Consider the following 14,847-nt stretch of genomic DNA (forward strand, 5'->3'; position numbering starts at 1 on the left):
AGCCTAAACACGCCTGGAGATTCTCCACAGCCTCACTGCTCCACTTCCTTGTCGTCCTCACAACAGGTTTGCAGAGCTTTAGTTTCTGCCTGTTGCAGGAATCAGGTGGACCATGATGTGGTCGGATTGGCCCAGTGCAGCACGTGGGACGGCGTGATAAGCGTCTCTGATGGTGGTGTAACAGTGATCCAGAATGTTGTCCTCTCTGGTCGGACATTTTATAAACTGTCTGTATTTGGGAAGTTCGTGGGTCAGATTACCTTTGTTAAAGTCACCAGCGACGATTACTAAGGAGTCCGGGTTGGTCCGCTCCACACTCAGTATCTGGTCGGCGAGCATGCGCTGTGCGACCTGCACGTTAGCTTGCGGTGGGATGTAAACACGACCAGGATGAACGAAGCAAACTCACGGGGGGAATAGAAAGGCTTACAGTTTATGATGAAGGCATGAGAAATAAGCTGTTCTGGCTTGGTGAAGTGTCTTTTTATACAACAGTAGGCTATTTTTCCAGATTAAGTAGGAATTCTCTAGGTGTGTAGAGCGCCATTTTCTCTCCAATTTTTTAACATTGTGCTTTAAAGTGCTCAGCTCTGAATTAAACCAGGGAGCCAGCCTCCTATGGAAAATTACCTTCTTTTTCAAGGGGGCTGCATTGTCTAATGCACCACGCAATGATGAAGTAACACTATGAACAAGAGAATCAATTTGTGAAGGGGAAGAAACAAAATGATTGCCCTCCACTGTTCTTTTCTGTGATAATGAGGAAATTAAAAGTGGAACAGATTCTTTAAAGGTTGTTACAGCATTTTCTGATAATGATCTACTATAATGAAATTTTCTTTCAGGCGTGGAGTACTCGGTTAAATTAAACTCAAAGGTAATTAAAAAACGGTCAGACAGGACAGGGTTATGAGAGAATATTGTTATGTCTTTACATTCAATGACATATGTCAGCAAAAGGTCTAGAGAATGAAGACAAAGGTGGGTGGGTTTGGTGATGTTTTGAGCAAAGCCAATTGAGTCTAAGATAGCATGAAAGGCTATATTTAATGTCAACATGAATGTTAAAATCCCCCACTATAATAACCTTATCTGTATTTAACACTAAATCAGATAAAAAGTCTGAAACCTGATCTAAAAATTGAGAGCAAGGGCGTGGTATACGGTACAAAACAACAAACAGAAGTGGGTTTAGTGCTGTGCAATTTGGACGAGGAAAACTAAGGATTAAATATTCAAAAGAGTTGTAACTATTGATTGGTCTGGGACTAATCAATAAATCGGACTGAAAGATGGTTGCTACTCCTCCTCCTCGCCCAGTATTTCAACAAATGTAAAAATTTAAATAATTAGTAGGAGTTGACTCATTTATAGTAACATAATCCTCTTGCTGCAGCCAGGTTTCTGTCAGGCAAAGTAAATCAATCTGATTGTCACAAATTAGGTCACTAACTAGCAAAGTCTTTGAAGAGAGAGATCTTATGTTCAGTAAGCCACATTTAATTGTTTTATTTTTCTTTTCAGTCTGAGTTGTGTTTATTTTTATGAGATTTTCATGATGTCCTCGTTTTACATTATTTTTTAATCTGTTAATCTGTTTTTAATTTTGGCCGTGGGCGAGACACTGTCTTAATAGGGTAATGGGTGGGTAGCAGTACAGAAGCTGCAGAGAGGAGTGTTAAACTACGACCCTGCTTCCTGGTCTGAACCCTGGGTTGTCAGAGTTTTGGAGAACTAATAAATTCGGCCAGATTCCTAGAAAGAAGAGCTGCTCCATCCAAAGTGGGATGGATGCTGTCTCTCCGGATCAGACCAAGTTTTCTCCAAAATGTTCGCCAATTATCAATGTAACCCACATCGTTTTCTGGACACCACCTAGACAGCCAGCGGTTGAATGACAGCATGCGGCTAAACAAGTCGTCACTGGTCAGATCGGGGAGGGGACCACAGAAAATTATGGAGTCCGACATTGTTTTGGCAAACTTACACACCGAAGCAACTCTAGCTTTGGTGACCTCCGATTGACGTAACCGGGTGTCATTACCGCCAGCGGAAATAACAATCTTACTGTATTTATGCTTATCCTTAGCCAGCAGTTTCAGGTAGGATTTGATGTCGCCCGTTCTGGCCCCTGGCAGACATTTGACTATGGTCGCTGGTGTCTCTAGTGCCACGTTTCTGACTATGGAACTGCCAATTACCAGAGTTGGCTTCTCAGCGGGTGTGTCGCTGAGTGGGGAAAATCTGTTAGAAATGCAGACGGGTTGGTGGTGACCTGTGGGCTGGGATCTAGGACTATGCTTTCTACGTACCGTCACCCAGCCGACCTGAGGCTACGAGGAGCTACCCTCAGTGGCTCCGTGCTGGCTAAGGGGCCTCGGCTATCTGCTGGTTTTTCAACAGCGTGGAGCTAGGCCTCCAATTTCGACACACTCGCCTCCAAAGCAACAAAAATGCTACATTTATTACACTTACCATTATCACTAAAGGAGGCAGAGGAGTAACTGAACATCTGACACAGAGAGCAGGAGAGAGGAGGAGACTCAGAGATAGAAACAGCAGAACGGGTAGCCATGGTGGAGTTAAAGCTAACGCTAAGCCTAGCGACCCCTTACCACTACTAAAAAACCGCGTAAGACATGGAGAGTCCCCAAATGTTAAATGCAGCAACAGAAAGTATGTGTTTTAGCGTGCTTATGTATTATAACAAGTAAGAGATATCACAGTACAGAGAAATCAGATCAAACGAGCCTTCACACACCAAACAATCCACAGAGTGCAACAGTGAAAATAGGAGGTGACGAATATGCCTTACCACGCCTTCCGACAAATGTTGTTGAACCAAAAAGGTGACAACTTGCTTTGGGTCAGTTGAATTAGGCAGGCAGGCAGAGTACGGAGTTCAGGCAGGAAATCCAAAACACAAGTTCAGGAGGCAAACAGAAAACTGACCACAAGGAGGAACTCAGGAAGACAACAAGGGTAGTTAACATGAGGAACCAGAATGGGCCACAATAACTTCTATGGTACCTAAAAAGGTTCCCGAAGTAGAAATGTGCGTAAAGATTAAGATACTGGAGAACTGAATTGCAGTTAACAGTTCTGAAAATATCCAGTCTTTGTATGAAGCTGATTTGGATTTAAATGTAAAGACACCACAATCTTACTTTTCAGTATTATTTTAGAACCTGTTTTGGCAGGCATCAAACCAGCTGTAAGATATTTTAAATGTTTCTTTACAATATATTAGACATGACGCGGTTACCGGTATCAAGGCTTACAATGGTTTAATGGTTTTAAGAAGTTTCTATTTCAAAGGTGCTAAAATTTCGCATAACCATTATTGTAAATGAGGTAACATTGTTTTAAAGGGGCCGTTATCAGCTGATGAGCAGCATGCCTGTTAGGCAGGTAATTTATCAGATAATATTAAACTCATAGTGTTACTTTATGAAAGCAGAATGCCAGAATGTAATATTATTCTCTTGAAAAATACATTCTGTTATTACTGTTACGTCAAAGTCTTGGTATTTTTAATGAAGATTGTAATGCTATTCGAATCTCGTACTTATACCTTTCATACCTGTCACCTTCTGCTTCATAAGGGACCGGGTCGCGAGGGCAGTAGACTCAGTAGAGACATCTAGACATCCCTCTCCCCAGACACCTCCTCCAGCTCCTCTGGGGGGAGCCAAATGCGTTCCCAGGCCAGCCGAGAGACATAGTCCCTCCAGCGTGTCCTGGGCCATCCCCTGGGCCTCCTTCCGGTGGGGCGTGCCTGGAACACCTCCTGAGGAAGGCGACCAGGAGGCATCCGGTATAGATGCCCCGAGCCACCTCAACTTGCTTATCTCGATGTGGAGGAGCAGTGGCTCTACTCCTCGCTCCTCCTGGATGGCCGAGCTCCTCACCCTATCTCTAAGGGAGTGCCCGGCCAGGATTTCGTTCTTTCGGTCATGACCATAAGTTCATGGTCATAGGTGAGGGTAGGAACGTAGACCGACCAGTAAAACGAGAGCTTTGCTTTTCGGCTCAGCTCTCTCTTCACCACACCAGACCGGCACAGCGTCTCCATTACTGCGGCAGCGGCACAATCCGTCTGTCGATCTCCCGCTCCATTCTCCCCTCACTCGTGAACAAGACCCCAAGATACTTGAACTCCTCTACTTGAGGCAGGAACTCCCCTCCAACCTGAAGAGGACAAGCCACCCTTCTCTGGTCGAGAACCATGGCCTCGGACCTGGAGGAGCTGATCTCCATCCCAGCCACTTTACACTCAGCTGTGAACCGCCCCAGCGCATGCTGTAGGTCTTGGCTAGAGGGGGCCAGCAGGACCAAGTCATCTGCAAAAAGATGAGATAAAATCCACTGGTCCCCAAACCAGACCCCCTCCGGCCCTGGCTGCGCCTAGAAATCCTGTCCATAAAAGTTATGAACAGGACCGGTGACAAAGGGTAGCCCTGCCACAGTCCAACATGCACCGGGAACAGGTCCGACTTAGTGCGGCAATGCGGACCAAACTCCTGCTACACTTGTACTGAGACCGGATGGCCCCTAATAAAGGGCCCTGACTCTGTACTCCTGGAGCACCCCCCACAGGGCACCACGAGGGACACAGTCCCGAATACCCTGCAGAGGGTGTAGAGCTGGTCCAGTGTTCCACGGCCGGGACGAAAACCACACTGCTCCTCCTGAAGCCGAGGTTTGACTATCGGCCAGACTTTCCTCTCCAATACCCTGGCATAGACCTTACCAGGGAGGCTGAGGAATGTGATCTCCCTATAGTTGGAACACAACCTCCTGTGACCCTTCTTATACAGGGGGACCATCACCCCGGTCTGCCACTCCAGAGGCACTGTCCACAACCGCCACGCAATGTTGAAGAGACATGCTAACCATGACAGTCCCACAACATCCAGAGACTTGAGGTACTCATCCACCCCTGAAACCCTACCACCTTGGAGCTTTTTAACCATCTCGGTAACTTCAGCCTGGGTGATGAAAGAGTCCAACCCCAGCCTCTGCTTCCACCACGGAATGCGTGACGGCAGGATTGAGGAGATTGAGGAGACTCATGAAGGTGTCTTAAACCGCTCTTTGTCTGACCCGTCACCCAGAGCCTGTTTGCCATGGGAGACCCTATCAGGTGCATTTAAGCCTCAGAAAACATAACCTCTAGGGTCATTTGAGCACCCAAACCCCTCCACCATGTTAAGGTGGCGGTTCAAGTAGGGGTTGTTCGAATCTCATGCCTGCTATTTAAACAGTGCCTTGCAAAAGTACTCGGCCCCCTTAAACTGGTCAACCTCTTGCCACATTTCAGGCTTCAAACATAAAGATATACAATTCTAATTTTTTGTGAAGAATCAACAACAAGTGGGACACAATCGTGAAGTGGAATGAAATTTATTGGATGTGTCAAACTTTTTTAACAAATAAAAAACTGAAAAATGGGGTGTGCAATATTATTCGGCCCCCTTGCGCTAATACTTTGTAGCGCCACCCTTTGCTGCAATTACAGCTGCAAGTCGCTTGGGGTTTGTCTCTATTAGTTTTGCACATCGAGAGACTGAAATTCTTGCCCATTCTTCCTTGCAAAACAGCTCGACCTCAGTGAGGTTGGATGGAGAGCGTTCGTGAACAGCAGTCTTCAGCTCTTTCCACAGATTCTCGATTGGATTCAGGTCTGGACTTTGACTTGGCCATTCCAACACCTGGATACGTTTATTTGTGAACCACTCCATTGTAAATTTGGCTTTATGTTTTGGATCATTGTCTTGTTGGAAGATAAATCTCCATCCCAGTCTCAGGTCTCTTACAGACTCTCAACAGGTTTTCTTCCAGAATAGTCCTGTAATTGGCCCCATCCATCTTCCCATCAATTTTGACCATCTTCCCTGTCCCTGATGATGAAAAGCAGGCCCATACCATGATGCTGCCACCACCATGTTTGACAGTGGGGATGGTGTGTTCAGGGTGATGAGCTGTGTTGCTTTTACGCCAAACATATCGTTTTGCATTGTGGCCAAACAGTTGGATTTTGGTTTCATCTGACCAGAGTACCTTCTTCCACATGTTTGGTGTGTCTCCCAGGTGGCTTGTGGCAAACTTTAAACAAGACTTTTTATGGATATCTTTGAGAAATGGCTTTCTTCTTGCCACTCTTCCATAAAGGCCAGATTTGTGCGACTGATTGTTGTCCTATGGACAGACTTTCCCACCTCAGCTGTAGATCTCTGCAGTTCATCCAGAGTGATCATGGGCCTCTTGGCTGCATCTCTGATCAGTCTTCTCCTTGTTCAAGATTAACGTTTAGAGGGACGGCCGGAGCAGGTGCATTTATACGGAGACTTGATTACACACAGGTGGATTCTATTTATCATCATCAGTCATTTGGGACAACATTGGATCATTCAGAGATCCTCACTGAACTTCTGGAGTGAGTTTGCTGCACTGAAAGTAAAGGGGCCGAATAATATTGCACGTCCCACTTTTCAGTTTTTTATTTTTTTTAAAAGTTTGACACATCCAATAAATTTCATTCCACTTCACAATTGTGTCCCTCTTGTTTATTCTTCACAAAAAATTAGAATTTTATATATTTATGTTTGAAGCCTGAAATGTGGCAAAAGGTTTAAAAGTTCAAGGGGGCCGAATACTTTCACAAGGCACTGTAACAAATGAGTAACTGCATCTGAATTTGTTTTCCAAAGAAAAAGAAAAATAGAAAACGTGGTAAATTATATCAACTTACATTCCATTTTTGTTTCATTAGAATGAAATTCTCAACAGTCATTGGTCACTCGGTTTTGTATGATGCACCTTAAAGACTTAATAGTTTCGATTTATGGACACCCCTAAAGACAGAACAGTTGCTGTCATTATTGCATCCGAAAATGTTAGGTAGAGCATGTAAATAAGTAAATAATCAACACAGTGTCGGGGCGAAATAAGAAGAAGCAAGTCTCTCGGTTTTGCTGATTTAAAAAAAAATGGTTTGTATCAGATTTAATAGACTTTTTTCCTTGGTTGCATCTGCGCAAGAAACAGGAAGCTTGCAAAATAAAGTCAGTTTAACCTTCCTTAAAGAAAGCCTGGCTTATGGCCATATTCAACCTTACTGTAACAACACAAGTTTTGCCACTCTGCTGCTATTTATCAATCGTCAAATAAAACACTTAACACTTCCCAGTATAAAAAAATCATCTTTGCTTTTGAGTTGTAAACATCAGTAATTAGTATAGAATGTATTTATCCTTGACACTATAGTCTAAAGTATCTAGTTTGGATAAACACCATGCAACACATAAACAACATATGCTTGTAGGAACTAAAAGTCCAATTTCAGTTTCAGGTGAAGGATCAGGAGCTCCAATCACAGTCTTGTGACTGCTGAACACTGTCTCTCTCTGTCAGTGGCTTCTGTGCAGAGCTTTGGGAGCATGTGGCTGTGCGCCTCTGCCATTGAGGAAGAATGCCCTCCTTGTGTGCAAGCATTCTGGGTAACATTGTTCACAGAATTAGAGTCCAGTATATTCAAAGGACCTACAGGAACAAACTGGTATAAGATTATGGTGAAATAACTATGTGTAAAAATACCACAGTTTTGCAGTATGTACACAAAAACTGACAAGAAAAATGTATAATATGATCAAGGAAAAGCAACAATTATTCTTACTGCTGCTAAAAAAAGATAACTTTTGAAATTTGAGAAAATATTTCAGGCTTTTATTACATTCTGCTTGGATTACTGTAACTCTGTGCTTGCTGGGCTTGATAAATTCTCAATTCAGTGGCTGCAAACTGTCTAAGATCCTTCTTCTGACAAAAAGTAGACACTGTGATAACATCATACCTAAGCTGACAGACTTTCTGGGTTGCTTTAGAATACAGTTCAACGTTTTAGTGCTTGCTTTTAAAAGTCATAATGATATGCAGCAGCATATTTGACTGAACTTTAGCACCGTCATCCTCCATCCAGAGCATTAAGATAAAAAAAACAAAGAAAAACAAATATTAGACATCCCTGGAATGAGGCTTAAAGATAGGGTGACAGAGCCCTCTCAGCGGTGCTGCCTAAACTGTAGAATAACCGACCTTTGTTCTTTAGAGCTGCACAGACTGTTTATGATTTTATGAATCATTTAAAAAAACATTTCTACTCCTTTGCTTTTAGTTCCTGTTGAGCAGAATATTTTAGCTTTTTACTGTGAAACTTTTTTATTCATTTAAGTAGTTTCATTATCTGGTTATGTTTTATTGCAGCTTTATTTTTTTGGTTAAGTTACTGTGATTTTATTATTTAATCAGCACTTGGTTCAACTGTGCTATAAAAATAAATATTGACGTTTAACGTTTTGACTAATAAATTGAATAAAACAATAAAATAATTGTATCTACAACATTTCTTTATTCTTTGGATTTTTATATGTAAGCTTAAGCAAATTCAATCACGATTGGAGAAAGGGTGCATTTAGTGCAGACAAACAATGCACTTATTTGTCTTGAACAGAATATTTCACCTTAAATATTGGTATTGGATGCATGATTATATAAAATATTTTTAGCTACGTCATTTAGTACCCTATAACAATTTCTAGAACAAAATCTAAGCTGGAAATAAATTTTAAACCTTTAAAAGACCTAAGAAAAACTAATCTTTGAATTCTTCAATACAATTCAGTTTAATTATATAGCGCCAACTCACAACACATGTCGTCTCGAGGCACTTCACAAAGTCAGGTACATACATTCCAATTAATCCTAACCATTGAACAGTGCAGTCAGATTCAGTTATTTATTCAAATTGGATAAAAAGTTTTTCTATCTAAGGAAACCCAGCAGATTGCATCGAATCAGAGATTTGTAGCAGTCATTCCTCCTGGATGAGCATGCAGCGACAGTGGACAGTCATTGGCGTTGACTTTGCAGCAATCCCTCATACTGACCATGCATGTAGCGACAGTGGAGAGGAAAAATTCCCTTTTAACAGGAAGAAACCTCCAGCAGAACCAGGTTCAGTGTGAACGGCCATCTGCCACGACCGACTGGGGATTTGATCCAACTGCTTGTTAACGCAAATTTCTAATCAGCCAATCACATGGCAGCAACTTAATGCATTTAGGCATGTAGACATGGTCAAGACGATCTGCTGCAGTTCAAACTGAGCATCAGAATGGGGAAGAAAGGTGATTTAAGTGACTTTGAACGTGGCATGGTTGTTGGTGCCAGACGGGCTGGTCTGAGTATTTCAGAAACTGCTGATCTACTGGGATTTTCACGCACTACCATCTCTAGGGTTTACAGAAAATGGTCTGAAAAAGAGAAAATATCCAGTGAGCGGCAGTTCTGTGGGCACAAATGCTTATTTGATGCCAGACGTCAGAGGAGAATGGCCAGACTGGTTCGAGCTAATAGAAAAGCAACAGTAACTCAAATAACCACTCGTTACAACCAAGGCATGCAGAAGAGCATCTCTTGAGGTGGATGGGCCACAGCAGCAGAAGACCACACCAGATGCCACTCCTGTCAGCTAAGAACAGGAAACTGAGGCTACAATTTGCACAGGCTCACCAAAATTGGACAATAGAAGAAAAACGTTGCCTGGTCTGATGAGTCTCGATTTCTGCTGTGACATTTAGACGGTAGGGTCAGAATCTGGTGTCAACAATGTGAAAGCATGGATCCATCTTCGTGGGTAGTAACCAGCAGGATAACGTGCCATGTCATAAAGCATGAATCATCTCTGACTGGTTTCTTGAACATGACAATGAGTTCACGGGACTCAAATGGCCTCCACAGTCACCAGATCTCAATCCAATAGAGCACCTTTGGGATGTGGAGGAACGGGAGATTCGCATCATGTGCAGCTGACAAATCTGCAGCATCTGTGTGATGCTATCATGTCAATATGGACCAAACTCTCGGAGGAATGTTTTCAATACCTTGTTGAATCTGTGCCATGAAGGATTAAGGCAAGTCTGAAAGCAAAAGGATGTCCAACCCGGTACTAGCAAGGTGTACCTAATAAAGTGGCCGGTGAATGTATTTTGACTGGAAACATTTGCACACATTTAGGGTAATACAACAAATCTGTGCTTACCTGTGTTGCTAAGGTGCTGGTCACTTTTCTCCTTTTCTGCTTTTTTTTTAAAAGATATTTTTTCAGCACTAGTGGCCTTTATTTATTTATTTTTTTGACAGTAGGCAGACAGGAAAGAGGGGTAGAAAGAGGGGGGGACATTCGGCAAATGTCGCTGGGTCTGGGACTTGAACCCGGGACAGCTGCTTCGAGGACTGCAGCCTCTGCATATGGTCGCGCGCTTAACCCCTACACCATCAGCGCTGCGCCCACATTTTCTGTTTTTTACCTTTGCGGCTTTTGTTATTGTGTTTCAATCTGTTACAAACCTAATTATGCCAATTAATAACCGCCAGCGGTATGAACAAGATCTAAACAAGCAAGTGGGTTCAGCAACTGACCAGGCGGAAGCGCACTACTTGAGAGACATTACAGAATAACAGCATACCTACAAAGTGAAATATAATAAAATAATAATAGAAATAAAAAGCTTTTTTCTGATTACATAGTTTTTGTGATTGCGTGGAGTCATTGAAAAACTGAATGATTAATTGCACAGTTAGCTTAAAACAATAGTTTTAAGCAAACTTGCTGACTGCAAATATGAAATGTTTGTCTTTCTGCTCTCTCATTTTATTGAGCAACACTGATAGGATAATCAATTGACAGTTTACCACCAGTGTGCAGCAACAGGTGGGGGAGGAGCAGCACCATAAATACAGAGAAAACTCCACTGGCTTTGGCAAGTTCACTGGTATCTCGTTGGGAGGACTTTAAACCGTTTGATGGAAAATGTCAGTGGTTTTGAAACCACAACCTTTTAAAACCTTGGTATAACTTCACCCTAGAACCCAAACCAGCTGCTATGGTTGTAAACTCACTATTTTCATTTCAGTTTTTGTAAGCCTTGAACATCATAACCTCTTCTCCTTTTCTTTGTTGACGAAATTATGACCAGAGTGACCCTGCCCTCTCTCTAGTGCAATAATAGCAGTCTGACTCATGAATCATTGATAATGCCATTGCTCAACGGGGAATTTACTGCTGCATGTGAATAAAAAACGGTTACATTTTAACTGAACAATGAAATAAGATCCTAATGAGCGGACTCGGACAAACTCGCAAAGCAGACATTAAGGTGTTCCTTATTTCCAGGCGTATTTACCAGAAAAAGCTGCAGCTATAATTTTTAAGATATGCTCCTTTGCTTGCTGTTTATGGCATTCTGCTTTATTCCATCCAAAACCAGCGAAATTATCTCATCTTTATAGGGAAATGCTTCTCTTCAACACTTTTTAGCTGGGGAAGTGGGTTGGTTCAGTTGTTTCTCATGTAGTCCACTTTCAGAAACTTCCTGTGTGGTATAAAAGTCAGCTGTATAAGTGTGGGTTGGTGTAGTAAGGTTTTATTATAGTCATTCATCACGCCCATTATAAGTCCAACAGCTTTGGTTTAGAACTGTGAACTTTTAAAATGTAAAAATATTTTAAACATGAAAGTGAAACAAAGTAATTAATAAAAAGTTTAATTATGCAGTTTTTATATCCATAGTACTTCAAACAAGTAAATATATAAAATTGTATTTCCTATTATATAGGAACAAATGATGCTTGCAATCAGTGCTGCTAACTGCATCAAACAGCAGTTTGTTAGATAATATTAAATGTATGTACTAATATTATGACTGAATCAGCATGTGTGTGTTCTGATGTTTGGGTGTCTAAATACATGCAGTGTGTTCTCTCTGATAGTGGCTAAATATGGACATTGTGGCCAGTATCAGGAAGAGGCCCAGGAATCTATTAAAGATCAGCGTGTGTGTGTGTGCGTGCGTGCGTGTGTTCCTGTCTTGGCATCACAGTGAGAACCATTTTCCCGATTTCACCATCAAATTGAGGACCGTTTGTACCAAAGAGAGGACATTTTGCTGGTCCTCACGACCTATTTTGCTAACGGTTAGGTTTAGGACTAAGGTGTGAATTGACTTTAGGTTAAGGTTAGGGTTAGGCATGCACTGGTAATGGTTAGGTTTAGGGTTATTGTCAGGGTTAGGGCATAGAAAGGGTTGAAAATGACTGAAAATCAATGGAAGTCAATGGGAGTCAACAGATGGTCCTCACTACATATAGCAAAACAAGAGTGTGTGTGTGTGTGTTTTCTTTAGCGATGTTCTGACTGGTACTTGAAGACATGGGTTGAAGCTGAATAATTTATATCTTTTAACAGCAGATGTTCCTCCTCCCGACGCCGATGAGGTTTGACAAGAGTGACCACATTTGCTGAAAGGGTTCATCTGCAACACGCAGAGACCCACACATGCATCATTTTTACAGGATTTATGTCTTAGCTTTAAGGGTTTTATTTTTAAACTTTAGATGCTTTTCACACAGTAGAAGTAAAGTGCAAACAGTTGAGGCCATCCACTCATAGGCAAAGTAAGATGAGTTAATTTGTACATTTCAGCAACATGACAATTCAGGTTGCTTTACATGACGAAACGTTACAAAAGAAAACAGAAACCTCATGGTGAAACAACTAACTGCAAGCAAGAGCAGCAAAAATGCAAAAACTGCTGCTTTATTTACTACTTGTTAAGAATAGTAGATGACGTTCCCATTTATCCACAATAGAATGGAAACATTCAGTTGCCATATTTAAATGACAAAGTGTCATTTACCCAACATTTTCCTCAGTCTTTTGTATCTTTTTCATCAACACGCTTCGTGGGCTGTAGGGTCTACAATAACAATCCATCCTACTGGCCAAAAAGACTATTGGCATGCAGAGTGAAGGTTCCTGAGGATCCATGAGAATAAAAAAAAAACACAAATATCACATCCACTGCTATACTGCACACACTGATATTTCACTGTGTTTGTGAATTGATATATTAAGAGAGATTTTACTACAAGGACTAGGTGAAAAATCTCAGTTGGAAACCCTAATAAAACTTACTTGCTTCGGCCGAGCGATTACAATGAATCATTAGTCCATTAGTCCACTAATTTAAGTGCTCCACAGTATACGAGCGCTGCAGGAAGAATGACAAGGTGGAGCAATAGTGTCAAAAACACCTGATTCAGGTGATTGCAGTTCAGCAAAAGCCTGTTAATCAGCCATCAATGGAAATCAGGTGTGTTAAAGCAGGGAAACATCTAAAACGTGCAGATGTTGGTGACAGGAAGGGTCACATTTAAAAAGCTTTTGGATACCTCTAAAGATGCACCAATCAATCGACCTGAGATCAATTAATGTTTCCTAATTCAGCTCTAATACGCAAACAGCAGGTCAAATACTGTAAGATTCAGAATCCCTCCCCCCATTGTTTTTATTAAAAACATCAAAACTAAACTCATACCAATTTCAGTGTCTAAACAGACAAACCAACAGTATGTACTTTTATGCATCTTTTGAGTTGAATAAAAATCAATGTTTTCTGATGCATAAATGGGATTAATCTTGTAATTTTGATATTTTATGTTAGATTCTGCTAGCTCTATCAACAGACCCGCAGCACATTTTTTTTCTTTTATGTGTTATGGTTCTTAGTGCCCTGAGATGAACTTATTGTTGCCAGAATTAGTAGCATATTCTTGACAGGGTTTTATTCTTGTGAAAGGTGATTAAATCTAAGTTGCAAAGCTTAAAATGAATCAGTTTGCATTCATATCAGTGTGAATAGGTTAAAATATTTTGAATAAGGATCAGGCCCTGTCCACAGAGAGAGAAGCTTGGATGATTCCGCAAAATTATTTTTTCATTTAGGTATTTCGTCTACAAGGATCAGGCATTTTGGGAGACCAAAATTTTTAATTTTTAAAACTGGGTCACAGAGTGGAAAGATTTCAATGTGCTGGTTCTGTGTTTCCATGTGTACATGAGAAACACACCTGAATTGATGGACGTTGTAGCTCTACCTCTCTCTGTAACCCACATGTACCTCTTTGCCTCCATGTTGCCGTGTTTACCTTGCATGAGTTGCCTGCACGTACCTGGTGTTTTTGTCCCACCGTTTTGTGTGTTTCTGTGGCAGTGTCACTGCGCCACCATTGGGCCTGGCATGCATACTACAGTGTTTTCTACATGGGTGCACATTTTTTCTAAATCGTTTTTGACACGATACTGTTGTGTCAAAAACGCTACATCTAAAAGGTAAAGTGTTGGACAGGAATTATGATACTTTATTAAAGATTTTTGGAATTTTTAAAATAATATCGGACACATTAAATATTCTGTACTGAGATTTCAGTTTGGTATATGTATTTTTTCATTTCTGTGTGTTTTGGATCCTTAATTATGAAAAGGTCTTTGTGACTCTGCTCTTGGTAGGCTACAGGGAAGGATGCTTGTGGAAGCGAGGAAGAGACAACGGACAGTACCTCAGCCGAAAATTTATTCTGACTGAACGTGAAGGTGTCCTTAAATACTTCAACAAGCATGATGTGAGTGCTTCCTTATATATCGCTTTGCAAAATGCTACACAGGGAATTTTATGAGCTAAACAAGCGAATTAAGGTCTGCATAATGTTCAGCTTGAGTTCAACTAATGGATATTTAATTTTCTTAAACATGAAATTAAGACACAATGCTTTATCATGGTCCCGATTTTCTCCTGCAGGCCAGAGAGCCCAAAGCAATCATGAAGCTCAACACTGTGAATGCTACTTTCCAGCCAACTAAAATTGGCCTTCCTCACGGGCTGCAGATTACCTATTTGAAAGATAACAGCACCAGGAATGTCTTTGTTTACCATGAGGATGGGAAGG

The 14,847-nt window shown here is 41.4% G+C and overlaps 1 protein-coding gene across 1 annotated transcript in view; it reads left to right on the top strand.

Moving 5' to 3' along the window:
- LOC124863451 (arf-GAP with dual PH domain-containing protein 1-like) overlaps window positions 1-14,847 on the top strand; it is a 42,353-nt gene that overhangs the window by 22,096 nt on the left and 5,410 nt on the right. The window contains exons 5-6 of the mRNA XM_047357824.1: window positions 14,411-14,523; window positions 14,700-14,846. Of these exons, the coding sequence (XP_047213780.1) occupies window positions 14,411-14,523; window positions 14,700-14,846 (260 nt within the window). The remainder of the gene's footprint in view (window positions 1-14,410; window positions 14,524-14,699; window position 14,847) is intronic.

The sequence above is a fragment of the Girardinichthys multiradiatus genome, chromosome X (assembly GCF_021462225.1).
Source record: "Girardinichthys multiradiatus isolate DD_20200921_A chromosome X, DD_fGirMul_XY1, whole genome shotgun sequence".
NCBI classification, from domain to species: Eukaryota; Metazoa; Chordata; class Actinopteri; order Cyprinodontiformes; family Goodeidae; genus Girardinichthys; species Girardinichthys multiradiatus.